We start from the raw sequence: 20477 nt of genomic DNA on the forward strand, positions 1-20477 counted from the left end.
TCAGTCAGCGCGCAAACTTCTAAGCAAACAGTCGCAGCGCGGGGCTCCTCGAAAGCGCGGAAAACCTCAAAATAACCAGCAACAGCGACACAAATCGAAGCACACGCGGCGTATGCGTAATTACAGCCCGTCAACAGCTGGCCAGTTGCCCACAGAGGAGCCACCACCTATCCTTCGGTGACCCACTTCGCGTCCGGCTCTAAAGTTCAATCCTCGTTTAAGTGCCTCCTTTGTGTGTCAATAAACTCGCGTGCCCAGTGTCCACTCCCCAGTCCGCCTCCCAGGTCAACAGTGCCCACTCCCAGCTGCTCCAGTCCAGACTTGGTGGGCTGTCCTCCACACAGCCGGTAAGTTCATTTCGGCAGGGCAGTGTATGCAAATCGCGGCTCCAAACACAAACAAAGCCGGCGCAGAGTTAGTCAGCGAGAAACGACGTGTGCCAAAAAGCCGAAAAATACATAAATTAATGGTGTTGTTAGGGAGTGAGCGGTGCGACAATAAGAAGAATGCGGTTTTCGTACACCATAGACCCAGACAAAGGCCTGATAAAAATGTAGTCAGTCAAGAAGTTAGAAATAGGTGTGACTTTATAATGACAACTATAATTTATATTAACTTTTTTTGAATACTGAAGAATAGCTTATCAAAGTTCTTATGAGCTAATCATCTTTACCTCATCGAATGGTCTTAAGTCATTCATATATACTTTCAGAGGAATTAATATATTTTGTTATACGCAAAAAACACAAACAATTTTAGATAAATTTAAAACTTGTGTCACGCAAGTACATATATATATGTGACACTATGATCTTTCGATGATAGGCATATTAATCATGATAATAAATTATAAATTCTTAAATATGCGCATTAAGTAAAATAATTAAAACTTTGTTGACTAAGAAATGTTTGAGGACTGAATAACTTGAAAACCCAATGTTGTTTGTACCTTTATCTCTAAACTTTGGCTGAGTAACTTTGATTATTTGTACAGTATTACGAGCTCCCTGCTTATCCAGTCAGTTGGCTTTCTCTGCCTTCGTTTACTTGTCAGGCAAAATTCCATTTCATCGTACGAAAGCGATTCAGATTTTCGGCAGCATATTGTGTTCAAGATCCACTGGCAAATTTCAAACGTACGTTCCTACCTTTCGCGAGTGTTTTTCGGTCCAGATTTGTAGTTTTATAAGTACACGTTGCGATAACCGTTGGCTTTCATCGAAGTTTTGTACGTCTCTCGCGAGTCAAAGTGAATTCAATTGGATTGGTTTGTTCATTGATCGCACCGTATTAGGAGCGGCCATCGGCCCACAATTGTCAGTATAAGTCTGGGTCTGGGACCTGATCTGGGCACGGTTTCAACGGCTTCCACTTCCACTTCCAGATCGCCACCCACGTCCACAGCCACAGACGCCTCCTGGCGACATTTATTGGCCTGCTGCTGCCGCTTTTTGTTTGTTTTGCGCCAACTTGCGTGACTCACCGGAGAGTCTCAATCTGAGTCTGGGTATGAGCCGGGTCTACACTTTGAGCCCAGCTTAGTCGCGTCATCACCTTGACCGGAGCCCACACACGAACCTCGCGGCAAATCGCATCGAATTCAACCGACTGGGATCGAATTGAATAGACTCCATTTGGCGATGGCGTCACAAGGTTCCGGAGAGATGAAGACTTCACGGCTGGCGCAAATGCAGGTGAGATTGCCTCTCGGGGTTTTGATCAGTCTACCTTAATACACTTGCTTTTCTGGTAGAACACTGGTTCCCAAGAAGCACTTTTGAAAACCAAGTCTGTATTTGTTTTGTTCGTGCATTGCAACATGTTGAATATTGCTTACGCCGATAGTGACAAACAAGTTATATTTTTGATAATACCTATCCATATATCAAAGCAGGAAGTTATTAAAACTGATAGCTGTCTTTTTTGAAGACGAATTCTGGTAGAAGATTTTTTAAATTTCTAACACCGCCATTTATTTTATTAAGAGTAGCTCCAATATAAGCCAGATATCTACTTTAATTTCCGTGACGTTCCGTAAATGGTTTGATGCTTTTTGTGGAGTTCTATTTTGGGTTCTCTGACTGAAGTTTCTCAGCAAAACGCCAGCTAATTAATTTGTATTTGCCGCTGCTCATATTTGGTAATGGGAACTTCTGTCGCCCCCGCAACGAACAAAAAGCACTCCTTGAATGCCATCTGTTTGCGGCAAACAGAGGCGTCGACAGCACAGGGGGTACTATATATTCCCCGCAATCGGCTGTAATTAGTGTTGGCCAGACTACGTCACTGTATTAGCCACTTAATATCCAAAAAGGGTTGACATTAAGAACGCAAACATACTCAATTGCACAGGGAAAAATTGAAAAAAGAACAAGTAAATATTATTATACCAAAGAGACAAATCTTAGGTTGAAAGAAAATAAATTCAAAAAAAGTTTTCAAGAACTAAGATTTTAAGTAACCAACATTAAATTTGCTTTGCTTTCTAAGGCATCTTGTCTTAATAAAATATAATATTAAATAATCACCATTAATTTTAGGGGCTTAAAAAAAAAGTAAATTATATAACTACCAATATAAGAACAATATTGTTAGGATAATATGAATATTTAAATTTGGTTAGATTTATATGTGATCCTGGTATTGAATAAAAAAAATTTCAATAATGAAATGTAATGTTACCTGGTTTGAACAATAATACGTTAATTGTAGAAAAATATGATATTAAACTCTTGACCATGGTCCGTGTTAATAGCTAAAATATAAAAAGTAAACTGTTCAGTAATAGGTAAAACAAACATTTATTAAGGATTTTTTTATTGAGCCCTCAGACTTTTCTCCGGGTGTCCATTCATCCACATACAATAATTCATCAATCAGAAAATTTACTCAGGAAAACAGGCGCGCGCGATTTTTATCGCTGAAAGGGCGGGCGGGCGAAGGACAATGCTAAGGTCCTTTGTCACCTGGCCGCCGCGCTTCCTCGGCGGCATTCAACAATTGCTGAGCATTCGGGGCTGTTTAGGGGCGGGTGTATGTGTGTCCCATGTGGCCCGTGTCCTGGCAACGATGCAGTCATTGATTTTTTGTTGTTATTGCTGCAAGTCAATAACAACAAAAACAAATGGCTGGCTAAACAAAAGGACAGCCAGCTAGGATTTCTCGAGTGTCCGATAAGCACAAAGGACTTGCTTTTTTTCGCTTTGGACAACTTGCCAGGTGGCCATGGCTGAGTTCGAAGGCCACTACCAGGACACCAGCGGCAGAAGACAAGCGCACTAAGAGCAGGGTTTTCGGAGGGGCAACCACGGGAGGAGCATGCCCGCAACCACGTCCACACCCACAACCACACCCGGACCCCCCACCCGTTCCAGGGGACAGGATAGGGTTTCCTTCGCCCAGGCGGGTCGAGTGGCAAGGGGTTTTATGTACTGGCGGCACGTAAGTGGGCACGGATTTATTCGCAGGGGCTTCGGGGCTGGGAGGTGGCACTGGGGGTGACACCTCCTCATCGCCAGAATAGACAAGCAAACAAAGCACAAACACAAGCGCAAACACACTGAAACCTGTGCACTTAATGACTCCACTCGGGGGAAATGGACGCGCTAATGTCCGGTTCCCGTTCGCTCAGTTGACACGCGCTCTCCGGCCCGGAATGTTGCAATCGGCGGACGGGGACGAGGACGCAGACCTGCTCCAGTACGACTTCGAGCCTGAGCCCGGCCAGGACCACATTCTGCCCCTGAAGCTGAACGAGTCCTGGGCGGCCAGGCGCCTCATGGAGGCACTGAGTCACCTGCCCCCCAGTGGCAACGGCAGCACTAACTCCGCACCAGTAAGACAAATAAACAAGTATTAATACGTCTAAAAGGTTAAGCAGTGCAAGAATTAAAGGTCAAGCTTGTTTGCTTTATACAAAGTTTTATAAACAACAATCCTGCTGTATTGGATAGTCGGTTCTGAATATTTGCCTAACCTTTAGCTAAGTACATTAATAACCAACATGATTAAAAATAGTTTTAAAAAACCGTCTTACTAATGATTAATTCATGTTAAATCTAGAAAACGTGTATAAAGTGTAGCTGGTTTTTCATAGTTAATTAGTTAAAACGATTACTCAAGCGACTTTTCTGATATTACCTGAACTTACATTTTTTATAGCGGTGTATTTTACTTGACAAATTAGCCTGCTATAATGAGAAACTATTCTATTACGATCCCATTTTCCTATGCATAAATAAATACTCTACCACCACATGGAAATTGAATCAATTTTACTTTCCACCATTAGATGCGTTTTCAGCAGCGGACCCAGCAGGAGCAGGAGGTGCGTCGAAGGGAGCTGATGGGCGCGAAGGCGAATGTGGAGAACCTGACGACTGGAGCGCCCAGTGCGGCCACCACCAGGCTGATCGGCAATGGGAAAGTGCGTCAGATGTTCGATGAGCGTCGCCGAGGAGCGGGCATCGATCGCAGCAATCCCCTCAAGCCGATCGGTACCCTCCCATCGCCGCCCGCCCCTGCCAAAACCCGCCCCCAGCCACCAATGCAGCGGCTCATCAAGGGCGTATCCGACATGAACCTCAGGGATCCGCCCAACGCTGCCCGACGCATTACCAGCGACAGCAATAACAATAAGTTCGCCACTACTCCCCGGACTACTGTGAATCGGAACCTAAAGCCTGTGGTTACCCGGAAGACGCCGCCTGCCCAGGAGACAACGCTCTCCCAACGATCCATGCCCTCGCCGCAGCGCAGTCCTAAGGTGCCGACGACAAATAGGATGGCCGGTGGCGCCTCCCCGCAAGTTGGTCGCCTTTCGCCGCCTGTAATTCGCAAGGTGAGTACAATCAAAGTGGCACGGTATTGTCATTCACATGCTAAACTATTTCCAAACAATTATTTTATGTCTTTCGACCCGGTTTAGTCGCCGCCTAAATCCCCAGTTAAAAAGGGAAATATGGTGAGTATCTCAGATTATTAGTCAGAAGTGAACCTATACTGAACTTACCCTCTCATTTCCAGGAGACCATGTCGGCGGCCCCAGAGGGCACCGCTGTATGCAGGCACTGCGGACGACACTTTAACACAGATCGTCTGGGGAAGCACGAGGCGGTGTGCCAGCGCATGATGTCCAACAAGCGCAAGATCTTCGACGCCTCCAAGCAGCGGATCGAGGGCACCGAAGCCGAGAAGTACAACAAGAAGCCGAAGGGAACCCGCACACGAACCACGTACAGTAGTGCTGCCCAGCAGAAGGGCCTGACCACCGGGGTGAAAAAGAACAATTGGCGCAAAAAGCACGAGGAGTTCATCCAGTCGATCAGGGCCGCCAAGCAGGTACAAGCACACTTGGCTCGCGGTGGCAAGCTGAGCGACCTGCCTCCGCCGCCGCCTTCAGAGAATCCTGACTACATCCAGTGCCCGCACTGTGGACGTCGATTCAACCAACAGGCCGCCGAACGGCACATCCCCAAGTGCGTCAACATGATGCACAACAAACCCCGGAATGGTCCCCCGCCGAAAAGGCGTTGAATGATGATTGGGAATCGGTATTAGCTGATCTCTGGTTGATAACAGTGAACATGCATATACTTTTACTTGTGATAAAGAAGTTTGATGATTGAAACGAATCTAAAGTAGGATATAACTAGGGTGGTTTGGGCGTGGGGATGCTAATCGGAGAGCACCTCCACATCGTTATCGGCGGCAGAAGGCGCGACTGTCGCCGCAGTTGATCCAGATTTTTCGCGCTCAATAATGGCCTTCACCGCTTCGGCAGCCTTGTTCATCTCCAATCCTTCGAGCATGTACGCCCAGTTGTCCAGTGTGGCGTCGTCGTCATCGGAGATCCAGTTGGTCAGCATTTGGACGCAGGCCACATTGGCCGTGGGGTGCTCCATTTGGAAGAAGAGCAGCTCGTCGTTGGTGAATCCAATCTTCTTGCCCACCTTCATCCAGGGCTCGCCGATCAGGGGGGCCACCTCTTGGATGTGCTCTTTGGTAACCATTAGGGGTTTTTCGTGTGCTGGCACCTCATCCACCTCCTCCACCACGGGCTCGTTATCCTCTACCTCGAGATCCTGCTCTGGTTCACCGTCCTGTAGAGCCACTGTAGCATCCTGGTCGCCTTCCGCACTGGCATGGTTCGCCGCCAGGCCGAAACTGTTCTCCGAAGAGTTGCTGGATAAAAGAGCTGCAGGCTTGGGCTCTTTGTCCCGGATGAGACGCTTCCGCACCTGCTCCAGATAGTCGGAGATCTTGCTCGATGGTTGAGAGAGCGATGTAAAGAAGTGTGGTGTTTGGCGGGCAAGTAAACGCAATGCTCGCCACTCAAAAGCGGGGTCAACCTTCTCATGCGGCGTCTCCAAGTATGTCTCCAACAGCGGCAGGAAGTTCCGCTGCTCGCTTTTGCAGGCCTGCAGGTTGTCCGGAGAGTAGTTCCACAGACGTGTTAAGTTATCACTGGAAGGGTTTTGCTTAAAATTATGCGATGTTGCTTGAGCTATCAGTACTTACTTTCCCAAGAAGAACTTGCCATTGCGGGCAGCATCACGCAGGGCATCGCCCAATGCACGCCTTGGTCTCTTGGTAGGAGGTGGCTTTGAGTCTTCCTCGTTGGCGGCCGGCTCCTCCGGCTTTTTAAACTCCTTGCAGCCCTCGTTCTTCCAATTATTCCACATTTCCTCGCGCACCAGCATATGGTGTACAGTTCGCGAAAACCTCTTGCCGTACGGCGGCGTCTCCTCTAGCAACTTATAAACACGAGACTCTGTATCCTTGATAAAGTCTGCCTGGTCTGCGGTCAAGGTATAAGTATCACTGGAAGTACATTGGTTATAGATTACTATTTATCATTTGTGACTTCTTATTTTACTCACATTTTAAATTTTACACTGACTTGAAGGTACTGAAATAGAATGAGAAACTGTACCAGGACCGCACGTCGGAAATTGGCGTCGGAGAGTTGTAGTGCCAGTAGTTTTGGATTGGTCAGGAACTTGGCAAAGAAATGGTTCGCCTTGACCACGGCGTTCACCGCCGCAGCATCAGCGGCCTCTTCGTCCACCTCCATTGCTTGGCCAGTCTCGCTGGCATTGTCGCTGCCACTCTGCCGCACGTCTTCCAGCTTGAAGCTCGAGAATGACTGCAGAATATTCTCAGCGTGCTAGAAAGAAGTATTTAAAATGATTTTGACTAAATTGTGGTTCCAAATGGGACGAGTTTGTTATGGCTTTTGATATGTCATCCTTCGAAACTCAAGAATGCAGATATGCATTTCTTTATTTACATAATTAAATGCCCAAACACTGTTCTGCAGTGTAATGCTGTTGAAACAATACCGCCCACTTATGTTTCTACAAGGAGCTACTCACCATCTGGAACATCTTCCACTGCGCCTTGTTGTAGCACTGATTGGGATTGCGGAAGAAGTCCTGGAGGGACCAAAACTTGCAGTACAGGTCGTAGTCGATTTTCAGGGGGATGTCCTCGGCAGTGTCCTCCAGTTCCTTGTTGTCGCTCTCGTCGTGGTCCTTGCTGTCCAGCCCATACTCCGTGAAGTTGTCCAGGTTGAACTCGGACACGATGTTCAGGCCGGAGCGCTCCGAGAAGGGAAAGAACTTGGAGAGAAAGAGCTGGATGCGACCGCAAAAGACAGTGTTCTGTGTGCGCGAAAGGCGGCGCAGCAGGTCGTTGCACATGCGCAGGATGTTGTTTTTGCAGGAGGCGAAGAACAGCTCCTCCTTCCACACCTCCACCAGCTCCTCGACAAACTGGAAGATATCCTGGCACTTGTCTAGCGTGACTACGTCGAAGGTGTCGATGAGCAGCACCACCGGAATGGTGTTGGACACGATCTCGGCTCTCGTGGCGTCCACGGAAAGGCGCACCAGCTCGCCTATGCGCTGCACATCATCCTCCAGCCGCTTCATGAGGAGCACACGGAAGGCATGGTCCATGGGCAGGCGCTTGTCGTGCTCGGTGTTGGCCGAGAAGCTGTTGTACTCCTTGACCAAAAGCTCCACGTTGCCATCGGTTATGGCCAGTTCCAGGGCTTTCTGCAATTTAATTGTTGAGATCAGAGCCCATGATTGCCGGCTACGGATCCTGTCATTCACCGTCCCTCACCTCAAATGCTGCCTGCAGTTCAAAGTAGTTGGCCAACTTCCCCGGAGCCTTGTTGGCCACTTCTACAGCGGTGGTCATTTCGTTTCAAACAAAAAGCGAGGCGTCAACAGCAGGAAACAATTAACTAATTTTTATGTTTTCAACCAAAACAACACGGTCAGGGCTGCCAACCTCTTTGGTTTTTCCCTGGTGATTTACAATAACACTGTAAAAATACCAAACCATCGATAACAATCCGATTTATGCGGCGGGAAGTTGTAGTTTTGAAAATGATAAACATTATTTAGGATCAGCAGAGTTTTGTCTTTAAGTTATTTTTTTTTATTTTGTTAGTTATTATTTAATGACATGCAAAATGTCTGCATTAGTTAATAATTTAAATTGCAAGGTTAATCCCAACTTTGTAGCTTTTATAGTTTCCGAGATCTCATCGGTTATACGGACAGACGGGCAGATAGGGTCGATAATGATTTCATCTGCCTATTATACTTTCTGACGAATCTAATATACCCTTTTACTCTACGAGTAACGGGTATAACAACATGCACCGACATCATATACAAAGTTATAAGGCCGAATATTTACCTGATAGCGTTAGCATTGAGCTGGGGCACGCTTAAATGTTATCAGCTTCCAAAGCAAATCAAAACAGATTCAAGATTCCAAATACTTTCCCACTCTGTGCAAGGTCGCGGAAGTTTTATAAGTAGACCAGCCGAATCTAATACATATCAGCTTTGGTATTATTCAGAATCTAAATCTCGGACAGAGTGGCCATGCGCAACTCAATCGTATACGTTCTGCTGTGGCTTGGCGTTTGATCGGCTATTCCCTGGCCTTAAATATCCAAGTGCTTCTAGGCAGCAATATTATCCTGGCCAATACAACTACAGGCGACCGGCGCCAGCTCGTCAGAAGCCCGTGCGATCCTACAAGGACATCTGTAAGGTGGTTAACACCAACGGGTTCTTAAATCCAGGCGGAGTGCCGAAGTGTCCTTATTAGACGGCACAGCATTTTATACAACAAAACCAATGTGCAACTAATAAAAACAGAAGCCCAGGTGACCTTTAACAAAGTCTATGACGCATTTACCATTTGTACTTTTTACTAAAGATCAACGGAAGCCATTTACTAGCCTGCACTGTATTTTATACACTTAAAACCACATGTACAACTTGGTTAATTTACTAAATAAATATAAATATAAAAGCGGTGCTTAGAAGTTATGGTCATGTGCTAAGCCTATTATAGCTAATTCCTAGACAACAAAAGCAACAACCTTATGCTAGGCATGAAAGGGGTCCACCCCGGGGCTCTAGAAAAGTCGCTTCTGAACTATGTAGAAGACACACGCGAGGAACAGGCAGAAGGCGAAGAAGAGAAGCATCTTGTCGGTGCACTCGCGTCGTCCGTACTTCTTGAGCAGCTTGCCGGACATGGTGATGGTGCCGGCCGTGTTCTGCAGCTCGTCGCTGGTGGCCTCCACATTCTGGGACGAGGCCACGAGCGTCTCTAGGGTGACGGCGCTCTTCTGGGTGGTCTCCGAGAGGTGCCGGGATATGGCCAGCATCTTCTCGGTCACGTCGTTCTCCTGAGAGACCAGGCTGCCCTGGTTGTGGCGCGCCCGTGTCGTTGTCCGCTGGCGCAGCTCACTCTCTCCGGTAATGGCCATCAGCTCCTCGCGATTGGCCTTCTCGATCTCCAGCATCGTGGACACGTTGGCCTTTCGGAAGGCCTGCAGCGTCTTGGAGAACTGGTCGCGGTGGGTGTCCACCTCCTTTGCCAGTGCCGGATCAGTCGTGTCCCGTGCCCAGTCGTCCAGGCGCTCGATGCTCCTCCTGATGGCCGACAGCTTGGAGCGCCCCGCTTCGTTCAGCTCCTCAAGTTCGGCGATCGAGGTGCGGCTGTTCAGGATGTCCTGCAATTGGGAGTTTGCAATTTGGGCTGCCTCTCCAGTTAGCACCTCTCACCTGTATTATCGCCTTGGCCTGCAGGTTGTTGTCGATGAGGTCCTGCCGGATGGACTGCAGCGTAAACGTGTCCTTGTCCATGGTTCCAGGTAATTGTTTTGTTTTTCAAAAATTATATTACTTGCTCTGGTGACGTGCAAGCACACGTAAGTTTACCAACACTAGAACTTCAGCAAAGTAAGTATCGATAGGCCATCGCTTTGGCTGAAATCTATCGATTTTAAAATAAGTGTTAAGTGTGTTATTTCAAAACCTTACTAAATATTGGTAAAAAATTGTAAATAGAATTGATAAAATAATTTAAATGCAATTTTAATCAAATATCATTATATTATCCATCAATACAACATAGGAAAATACTGCATTTATCGATTTAATGTTGTTGCGCTAGGATGCCCGTAAAGTTTCATCTCTAAAACAGCCTTGTGGCCGCGAAGCGACCATAATTTCAGAGTATTTTTGCCATTATTGGGATCAACCGCGAATCAAATGAGACGCATCCAGGAACCCCTGCCTTTCTCTTCGTCAACAATTTAAGTTATTGTAGCCGGAAGCATGTCCGATTCAACTATCCTTTCCTTTGTAAGTTTTGTTTCGAGTCTCCCAACGAGTTAATTCAGATTTCGTCTCGTTTCATTTAGTAGGACTCCACTGCTGAATCTTTAGTCCCTGGCCACTCATCGGACAGCGACGTATCCAACTCCAGCGCTACTTCTAGCTCCAGCTTTAGTGCATCCGCGGCATCCAATTCATCGGCGGCCTCCAATTTATCTGCAGAACCCAATTCATCGGCGGCTTCCAACTTATCTGCAGCTTCCAATTCATCAGTGGAGGCCGCCAATTCATCCCTGGAAACCAATTTATCCTTGGAAAGCAGTTCATCATTGGAACACCATTCGTACTCGGAACAGCATTCATCCCTGGAATCCAATTCACCCTCGGCATCCAATATCACCGACACTTCCGCGGAGGGATCAAACATCCTGCAGTCCACGCAGGAAGATAGCTCTTTGAACATGATCCACGATGAATCCCACTCCCTGGTCAACTTGTCCGTTCCGGACGACGATGTTCCCTCGCAGATTAGATCACTCTCGCGAAATATGGCCGATTTTGAAGCCGAATTAGATGGCAGTAGGTCAACCTGAGTATTTAGTAGCAGTATCACATTGAATGACTCTTATGTCTTTCAGTTAATCGTTACTGCAACCGCGTGGCCCAGAACGTAATAAACATCACACCAACATCTACCTCAACACCAACAGTTGTGCGTGGAAATCGTCGCAGGAGTGACAGTAAGTGCAAAACAAGTCTAATCCAAGCCTTGATTTCACGTTGCTCCATTAAATACCGCGTATTGAAACTGTTTATAAGGAGATTAAAAAATCCACAAGAAAAATCATCCGGACTGTATGTAGATCAGTCCCAAAGCTCGCAGTACTGTGCACCAAGCCCTTACTTGCGTTTTTCTCAAAAACGCTTTGCTATTTAAGTTATATGTTAGATGCCTCTCCTTAGATTTGTCTCTTAATTTTTGCTCCTTTTTTGTCCTTTTACAAAATATTCTATACATTAGATTCTTGACTGGTAAAATTGGGGAATGTGCATTGATATATGTATATTTTTTTTTTCTTGTACCTTGAATCCTGTTTACTATATCAAATACCTTGTATTCACATGATAAAGAAGTGAGCAGACTACAAAAAAATGCCATAAACTAACCCCTATTTGACCTGAAGATTTGATAAAACTTATATTACAAATCTAAGGAAGACTAACTAAACAACTTATTACCCAATAGCGCTCACTTACCAATGTTGTAAGTAACGACACAAAATTGTTCTAATTTTCCTCTAGTAACTCCAGTGGAAGTGATAGATTTGTCCCATCTGGAATTCGTACCTCCCATTCGATCCGCCCGTAATCGAGCTCCCGACGCTGTTATCGACTTGTGCACCCCCGACGGAGCCAGACGCCGTTTAGAGACTCACACGAACGACTCGCCTACCATTCAAAATCGTCGTCCTGTCCTCGCTCGGCGGATCGAAAATTCTCCAGTAGTGGATCTCGACGATGTGTCGCCGCCCAAGCGCGCCCACCGTGATCCCGAGTTGTCCCAGAGGGAGGATGCCTACAAATGCCCGGTCTGCATGGAAGGCGTGAGAGACCGCGAGCCGGTGTCAACAAAATGCGGACACGTTTTTTGCCGAGAATGTATCCAAACTGCCATCAGCTCCACGCACAAGTGTCCGATGTGCAACAAAAAGCTAACAGCACGTCAATATAATCGCATTTATCTATGAGTTGCTTGTTCTGTACTTTATTTGAATTTGCTCTGTGAGCTACATTCCAATTCCTATTAATATATATTTTAATATAGTTCGTTTAAATTATTGGCCTACATAATGTTAAAGACGGCAAATGAATGTCCGATCTTGTGATTTACATACAATTATTTTTAAGTTATCTTTTGTAACCCATTCCGCCAAAAAAAATCATTAATACAAGTTCGTGAAATGAAATTTTGCCTAGTTATGAATCGAGCCATTCTCAGGTTAGAATAAGAAATGAAGACCGATTGCGATGTTCAAAACTTTGGTTTGAAGAATTTATTAAACGCTGTTTAATAAAGTACATGTTTTTGAAGTAAACTGGTCACAGTTAATAATCGCAGGGTTGTTGCCTGACATAATTTATTTGATCTGATCCGAATCTTTGAAGAAGTGAACCGACCGGCTTATATACCATAAGTGAAAATAGCAATATTAAGCGTTCAAACGGACAGACGGTCATGGCTATATCGACTGGCTGTTAATGGTGATCAAGAATATAAAGACTTTACTTCTAACTGAAATTATAATACCCTTTGCAAGTAGATAATAAAAAGCAAAGGACAGCATATACAAACTAAAATATATTTTTTAAAGATTCGTCAGAAGAAATCTACAACTTTGTTTGACTACCAAAATTGTCAAGGGGGAGGGTTAAACTACCAAGCACACTTACTCCCTAAGTGGGTAATATAGAACAAATCATGAGAGTAATTGTGGGAAATAAGAACACACATTTAAAAAACTAACGCTGACCTCCAGCGCCAACAAGCCTATAGCGCCCCTAGCGGCTTGGTGGCGTATTAGTGAAAACAGCTTATTTGCTGCGTTTGGCGTGCAATCTCGATTACTGCAAAATTTTGATTATTATTTAGTTAAAACTTTTTAATGTCTATATATTATGCATTAGATTCTAGGGCTTCCTGCGAACAGCTTGTTTCTTAAGCCGTCAAAACGCAAAAAAACTGCGACGCCGTCTTAAATAAAAATTTTAACTATTTTCGTTAACACGCCCACTCTAACGCCCGTAACGCTAAAATCTGTCTGACGCCTACATTTTAAAAGAGTCTGTAAATTTTACTACTACTAGTGCCTACAAGGACAATGTTTGCTTTAGCAGAGGGCCACGCCACAAATCCCAATTCCCACAAGTCACAAAAAATTTATTGTGTTCATTACATTTCTGCTTTACTTAATTTTTCAATAGCCATCGGCATGCCCAAATAGTTTAAGTTGGAGCATAAGTTTATAATTAAAATTGGTTGGATAAGTAACGGGTATACGATAGTCGAGGCACTCGGCTATAGCGATTAGTTGAGGGATACATCCCTAAGCCTGAATAATTTTATATAGAAGGTCTGACTGGGAGCAACGAAAATATTTCCAATCCTCCAAGTATGCTATGCAAAATGTTGAAATGTAAAAACAAAAATTGAATTACATTAATTCTTTATTAGATTTCTTACTTGTTTTCGTTGTTGCTACCGCTTTTGTATAAAACCACCATAAATCCAAATTTCAGCATGAGTAAGGAAATAATAACAAATAGGCCATCCGGTATAGCAAGCTCAATCTACCCTAAGCGTATACCCAAAATAAAGGTTGGTGCAATCAAGGACGAACTAGGATTCACGCTAAGCGAAAGATTGGCCCTCAGACAAGCGTGGAATTTGATCAGACCCTTTGAGCGGCGCTACGGACAGGATGTATTCTATAGGTAAGGTTTATTTTTAATTGAGATAACGATATAAACAATTACTATGTAGCTTCTTAAATGATATGTATTGGGGTATCAATAAATTTAGGGATGGTCGTGACCTTAACCTGAAGGCCATGCACTCGCATGCGCTGCAATTTATTCACTTTTTTGGTCTTCTCATCGAAGAGGCGGATCCTGTGATGTTCCAGCTGATGACAAATGACAACAACCTCACCCACAGTCGATGCAAAGTGGGGGTGAGTATGATTCTTAGAAAGGCTGCAAGGGTCTGATTCACATATAGTTTACCAAAAGAATAATTATCTATATAAAGACATGAACAAATTATACGTCAATAAATGGGTTTTAAAATGTGTCACTAAATAAATATGCATTTATTTGAAAACCGCAAATTGGTCAACAATTTTCCGTTATTTATTGTGGTTGCTGTCTTAGTAAATCACTGTACTTATTAATATATTGTTTAATATGTTTGATTTTAAAGACATTCGTATTTGGGCAAAATTGGGCAAGTGATTCAAAAAAGTTTTTCTTAAATATTAGGACAGTCTTTGTGAAAAATAGACGAATGTTTAAAGAGCTATAGCTGTATGGTTTGTCTTCAAACCAAGGTAAGTCCTGCTCTTAAGTAAAACACAGAACTTGAATGCTAATATATATTTTGTACTTTTTTATACTGAGTGATTGTTCAGAATTGAGATCTGTTTTCTTAGTGGGCTTTTTAGCGTGGTTCTTCGAAGAGTGTGCCCAGAGAGGTTTTTTGATACCAATCTATTCTGAGGAGTTTTCAGCGATGCCAGATGGCAGAAAACATGATCGCCACAGTACTCCCCCTAGACTTCATGTTGTAAAACGAACAGGGAGTCTAATTGTACGACGAGGTCTTGAAGATTGGTTAACAGCAGGGGTCGTTGCGGTGTCTTCGATCCTGTTGCTGAAGTCACTGGATGGATTTGGGGGTGGAATAATTGGCTGCGGAGTTTCGATGAAGGCGGGCTTGAGTCGGTCTATAGACACCTTAATGCATCGAGTGCCGGTGTTTATAGTGAAGTATTTGGATTGCTTTTCTTTCACTTCAAAAGGTCCATCGTAAGGCGGTTGAAGGGATCCACGGACGGTGTCGTTGCGTAGGAAGACGTGAGTTGCCTGTTTCAGCTCTTTAAAAACAAATGGCTTGGAGGAGTCGTGAGTGCCGTCTGGATGGGCCGTATTTCTCGCATGATTTCCTCCAGTTCCTTTGCGAAGTCAGTTGCGGTTGGAAATTGGACTTTTGATGAAAAAATTCTCAACAAGGCGAAGGGTTGTTCCGTACACAAGTTGTGCTGATGTTGTTTGGATGTCTGGCTTGAATGCTGAACGCAACCCGAGCAGGATCAGTGGAAGCTTTTGTGTCCAATTTACACGATTTTTGCACATAATGGCTGCTTTAAGTGTTCTGTGCCAGCGTTCGATAATTCCGTTTGCTTGTGGGTGATATGCTGTTGTGCGAAGGTGGTCTATTCCTAGCAGTCGTGACAATTCATGGAACAATTGGGACTCAAACTGTCTGCCCTGATCCGTTGTGATGCGGGCTGGAACTCCAAATCTTGAGATCCACGAGCCGATGAGTGCAGAGGCTACCGTGTTGGCGTGCATGTCCTCGATTGCGATGGCTTCTGGCCAACGTGTATAACGGTCAATGATTGTTAAACAGTATATATATTGACCTGATTGTGGTAATGGTCCGATGAGATCTAAATTGATGTGATCGAATCTTTGTGTAGGAAGCGTGAACTGCTGCAGCGGCGAGCGGACGTGTCTGGAAATCTTCGATTTTTGGCAAGGTGTACAGTGTTTTACAAATTGAGAAATCTCCTTGTGCATTGAGGGCCATACGAAGCGTTGCTTGATAAGTTTTATAGTTGATCCACTGTGAGAAATGTTGTGTAGTTTTCTGATGACGTTCTTCCTTAGAGGCTCTGAAACAAAAGGTCGCACGCTGGAAGTAGATAAATCGCAAACTATTGAATTGGTAGAGTTGGGAATGCTGATTGACTTCAACTGCAATGCAGTGGTGTTGTCGTTCAGTAGTCGTTTAAGTTCTTTGCAACTTGCTTGTGCGATGCTGAGTTGGTTGTAGTCGATAATTTCGCGTTCGATGGTTGAGATGCGGGAAAGCGCGTCAGCAGTAGTGTTTTCAATTTCAGCCACATGAGCACGATAGAGGTAGTGAATTGGCTAATGAAATCCAATTGTCGAAGTTGCCGTGGGGAGGCTTTTTCAGGTTTTTGCGAAAAAGCGTATACCAAAGGTTTATGGTCTGTGCGAATGTCAAACGTTCTTCCTTCTAGCATGTAGCGAAAGTGTCTGATGCTGAGGTATATAGCGAGCAGTTCTCGATCATATGTGCTATACTTGCGTTGCGTTTCAGTTAACTTTACACTGAAAAATCCCATTGGTTGAAACTGGCCGCTCACGACTTGATGTAGTACTGCTCCAACTGCGAAATCGCTTGCATCTGTGCAGAGAGAAAGTGGCGCAGAGGGTGCTGGGTGGACAAGTAACGTTGCCTCTGCAAGAGTTCGCTTACATTCGCAGTCCAAGTGATTGGAGTTGAGTCATTCTTCTTATTTCCAGGGATAAGTTGGTTTAGCGGTGCCTGATGTTGAATTGCATTTGGCAAGAATCGCCTGTAGAAGTTAATCATTGCCAAGAACCTGCGTAGCTCCTTTGCGACTTTGGGCAGAGGTAAATCCGAAATGGCCTTTACTTTCTCTGGCAGTGGTTTGATGCCGTTTGAATCGATATGATGGCCTAAGAAATCGATCGACTTCTTTCCGAAACTACATTTAGCTGGATTTATGGTGAGGTTGAATTGGCGCAGTCGTTCAAATACTTTGCGGAGGTGAAGTTGGTGCCGCTCCATGTTAACTGATGCAACCGCGATGTCATCGACGTAAACGAAGACAAAATCCAACTCTGAGAATGCGGAATGCATGTATCGTTGGAATGTTTGCGCCGCGTTGCACAGTCCGAAAGTAATGTGGGTGAATTCGAATAATCCAAAAGGTGTAGTTATGGCCGTTTTGGGGATGTCTCGAGCCTCGATGGGAATTTGATGGTATGCTCGGTTTAGATCGATCTTTGAAAATACGTGCTTCCCGAAAAATATGTGAGTGCAGTCTTGAATGTGTGGTAAGGTATACCGATCTGGGGTGGTTTGGGCATTGAGAGCTCGGTAATCGCCGCATGGACGCCATTCACCACTAGCCTTACGGACCATGTGTAACGGGGAGGCGTAAGGGCTTTTTGACGCGCGGCAAACGCCGAGGTTGATCAGATACTGGAACTTACTTTTTGCTGCTTGGAATTTTTCTGGGGTAAGTCTTCTGGGCCTAGCGAATGGTGGAGAGCCTTTGGTTTCAATGCAGTGTGTAACGTTGGCGGTTGTTGCTTGAGGAGGAGATGAGTTAAGCTTTGTGATGTCCTTAAATTCTTCCAGTAGCTTGGAGAATTCGCAGTGAATGTTATATGTCCTGATCTCCGCAATTGATTGTTGGCTAAATATACCGCAGCATGATAGGCGTGTTTCGACATCAACTAACTTCGAGTTTTTAAGATCAACCAGGAGATTAAAGTGCTGCAAGAAGTCTGAGCCAATGATTGGGATTTTCGTATCGGCTATGGTAAAAATCCATGTGAAAGGGCGGCGCAAGCCGAGATCCAGCGTAAGGCGGGTGGTACCATAAGTATGGATTGCTGTTCCATTGGCTGCGAATAGTGTATGGTTATTATTAGCTTTGATGTCTCGATTAATTGTTTTTGGTGGTATAACAGATACGTCAGCTCCAGTGTCGATGAGAAAACTTTTACCCGATTTGGAGTCCGGAACGAAAAGACGGTTGGAGGATTAAATTCTGCAGATGTTTACTTTAAACAATGGGTAGCGTTGTGAGGCATTTGCGTTACGACCGTCGGAGCTGCCCTGTTGATTTCCAACGGTGGAGCTTAGTTTTTGTTGGCATGGAAAGAGCACGATTGGATGCAACGTTGGGCACTGTCTGCGTACTTGTTGTGGTACCAGCAAAATTGAGGGTTAGAATTGTCCCTGGAAGGTGTGTTACCGCGGAAACTGTTGTTGCTGGGCGATCGATTGTAGCTCCGACCGCGTTGCTGATTGGTGGTGCCAAGGAGCTGAATCAGCTTGTTGTTGATCTGGTGTAGCATCTTGTCATTGTCATCCAGGCGTTTAACCAGCTGTGTGATGCGATTCTCCTGTGAAGCGTGGTGGGTGTTTTGCTGTGATACTGCACACATGTGATCTGAAGTGTCGTAGTTAAGGGAATCCATCACAGCATCGGCAGCAGTTGCAAGCTGGGCGAGGGTGGTGTTGGGAGAGCTTTCGAGCAGACCTACGATTACAGCACGCGCGGGAAGTGGTAAGCGTTTGATCCAGTAGCGACGTACAACCGATTCGTCATTGGTGGCGTTAGTTTGCTGTAGTTGGCTAAGTAGATGACTTGGACGACTGTCACCTAGTTGAATTCCTGTCGCAAGTCTGTCAAGGCGCACCATCTCTGATTCGGCAAATTTTGACAAAATTGCTTCCTTGAGGGTTGAGTACGGGTTTGTTTGTGGTGGGTTATTGACAAGATCGTGCACTTGATCCAGGTATTTGGGATCAGCATACGCAATTACTGCTGCGTATTTCTCCTGTTCTTTGCGTGCACCGAGACCTTGCAGCAAAAACCAGCTTTCCAGTTTGGTGAAAAACATTTCGATGTTGGTAATGGAATGTAGTTGAGGGAAGGGCATCTTGGCAAATACCGAGTTCACAGCACTTGCATCAGGAATTTGCAGTGGTTCCTGCGCGTCGACGAAGTCTTTGTTATCCGGCATTGTTTGAGGTTATGTTGAAGTTCTGAGTAAGTCGAGGTGCGTTCGCTTTGATTGCAGATGTTTGAATCGTCTGGGGTCACCAATTATGGTTTGTCTTCAAACCAAGGTAAGTCCTGCTCTTAAGTAAAGCACAGAACTTGAATGCTAATATATATTTTGTACTTTTTTATACTGAGTGATTGTTCAGAATTGAGATCTGTTTTCTTAGTGGGCTTTTTAGCGTGGTTTTTCGAAGAGTGTGCCCAGAGAGGTTTTTTGATACCAATCTATTCTGAGGAGTTTTCAGCGATGCCAGATGGCAGAAACCATGATCGCCACAGCTGGTTTAGTAAAAGTATTCAAAATTATTGATATTGCTCAAAACGTGGATGCCGTCAAATTTGTCTTATTGTTAAGTTGTTACACAACACAAAAGTGGTAGCCTACGCGGATGACGTGGTTATCCTACTGCAGGGCAAGTTCCCGCAAACCCTTTGTAATCTAATGGAGACAGCCCTATCCACCCTTTCCAGGTGGACGGCTGGCTGTGGACTGGGAGTTAACCCGGAAAAGACCGAACTAGTTGTCTTTACAAGGAAGTACAAGGTACCAATTCTAGTTCCCCCAAAACTACACCAAACGCGCCTAACCCTTAGCAACCAAGCAAAGTACCTAGGTGTCATTCTTGACAAAAAGCTCCTCTGGACTGATAACATCCTAGATCGCACACGCAAAGCGGCCATAGCCCTCTTCGCTTGTAAAAAAGCCATAGGGAGGAAGTGGGGTTTCTCCCCCATGATAGTTCACTGGCTATATACTGCAATAGTCAGGCCCATTCTCCTCTACGGAAACATCGTTTGGTGGCCTTCTCTAGATAAGAACTGCAACCTCCGGATCCTTCACAAGATCCAAAGGAGCGCAGAGCTCTGCGTCAGTGGGGCGCTGCGCACTACCGCCACCGAGGCACTAAACACAATTCTCGATCTCCAACCCCTGGACCTACTTGCCAAAAGCTGGGCATCTGCAACAGCGCTGAGACTCCGTGAAGCAGCGGCTTGGACAACGGGCTCCACGAGTCACTCCATTATCCTATCAAAACATTCACCCCTACCACGTTATACAGACTACGTCCCACCCATAGTCAACTTCGAAAGAAGATACAAAATTCATATACCCACCCGTTCAGACTGGGACAACCTCCCACATCAATTCGTAAACGCCGTCAACATATACACTGACGGCTCCAAGTTTAACTCCCAAACAGGTGGGGGAGTCTTCTCCCCCGAACTAGACATAAAAGTCTCATTCCGCCTACCAGACCACTGTAGTGTTTTCCAAGCGGAAGTGATGGCAATTCAGGAAGCCACTACCCACCTGAACACGTCTGTACATAAAGACAGTGATATCTTCATATTCTCGGATAGTCAAGCTGCCCTCAGGGCCCTCGACTCCTACACAACGAGCTCA

General features: G+C 45.2%; 6 protein-coding genes across 10 annotated transcripts; 3 read left to right on the plus strand and 3 right to left on the minus strand.

The window, feature by feature from the left end:
• Positions 1–25: 25 nt before the first annotated feature.
• Positions 26–5633, plus strand: LOC108014372 (uncharacterized). 4 transcript variants are annotated; one of them, XM_017080466.4, is made up of 5 exons: positions 26–347; positions 1385–1694; positions 4292–4840; positions 4928–4963; positions 5026–5633. In XM_017080466.4, exons 2-5 carry the CDS (start codon positions 1641–1643, stop codon positions 5533–5535), a joined length of 1149 nt encoding a protein of 382 aa, XP_016935955.2. In that variant the 5' UTR covers positions 26–347; positions 1385–1640; the 3' UTR covers positions 5536–5633. The 4 variants fall into 4 exon arrangements, with proteins under 4 accessions (XP_016935955.2, XP_016935954.2, XP_070852674.1 ...); XM_017080465.4 differs by lacking the exon at positions 26–347 and adding an exon at positions 1085–1316; XM_070996573.1 differs by lacking the exons at positions 26–347; positions 1385–1694 and adding an exon at positions 3304–3441.
• Positions 5537–8311, minus strand: Hpr1 (THO complex 1-like protein Hpr1). Its single transcript, XM_017080464.4, has 5 exons — positions 8131–8311; positions 7377–8060; positions 6882–7168; positions 6520–6822; positions 5537–6465 (listed from the first exon to the last, which is right to left on the minus strand). Exons 1-5 carry the CDS (start codon positions 8206–8208, stop codon positions 5676–5678), a joined length of 2142 nt encoding a protein of 713 aa, XP_016935953.3. The 5' UTR covers positions 8209–8311; the 3' UTR covers positions 5537–5675.
• A 916-nt stretch (positions 8312–9227) lies between these two features.
• Sec20 (vesicle transport protein Sec20) lies at positions 9228–10270 on the minus strand. The gene is made up of 2 exons (XM_017080470.4): positions 10104–10270; positions 9228–10051 (listed from the first exon to the last, which is right to left on the minus strand). The coding sequence occupies exons 1-2, from the start codon at positions 10182–10184 to the stop codon at positions 9449–9451; spliced, it is 684 nt and encodes a 227-aa protein (XP_016935959.1). The 5' UTR covers positions 10185–10270; the 3' UTR covers positions 9228–9448.
• A 216-nt stretch (positions 10271–10486) lies between these two features.
• dgrn (degringolade) lies at positions 10487–12625 on the plus strand. 2 transcript variants are annotated; one of them, XM_017080468.4, is made up of 4 exons: positions 10487–10685; positions 10748–11237; positions 11297–11398; positions 11961–12625. In XM_017080468.4, exons 1-4 carry the CDS (start codon positions 10659–10661, stop codon positions 12404–12406), a joined length of 1065 nt encoding a protein of 354 aa, XP_016935957.4. In that variant the 5' UTR covers positions 10487–10658; the 3' UTR covers positions 12407–12625. The 2 variants fall into 2 exon arrangements, with proteins under 2 accessions (XP_016935957.4, XP_065721890.2); XM_065865818.2 differs by having other exon boundaries at positions 10490–10685; positions 10745–11237.
• Positions 12626–13808: 1183 nt separating this feature from the next.
• LOC139352876 (uncharacterized) lies at positions 13809–17787 on the plus strand. The gene is made up of 3 exons (XM_070995514.1): positions 13809–14150; positions 14200–14389; positions 17752–17787. The coding sequence occupies exons 1-3, from the start codon at positions 13957–13959 to the stop codon at positions 17785–17787; spliced, it is 420 nt and encodes a 139-aa protein (XP_070851615.1). The 5' UTR covers positions 13809–13956.
• A 353-nt stretch (positions 17788–18140) lies between these two features.
• Positions 18141–19031, minus strand: LOC139352877 (uncharacterized). Its single transcript, XM_070995515.1, has one exon. It carries the CDS (start codon positions 19029–19031, stop codon positions 18141–18143), a length of 891 nt encoding a protein of 296 aa, XP_070851616.1.
• Between the last annotated feature and the right edge of the window lie 1446 nt (positions 19032–20477).

This window comes from Drosophila suzukii, chromosome 3, assembly GCF_043229965.1.
Source record: "Drosophila suzukii chromosome 3, CBGP_Dsuzu_IsoJpt1.0, whole genome shotgun sequence".
Taxonomy (NCBI): Eukaryota; Metazoa; Arthropoda; class Insecta; order Diptera; family Drosophilidae; genus Drosophila; species Drosophila suzukii.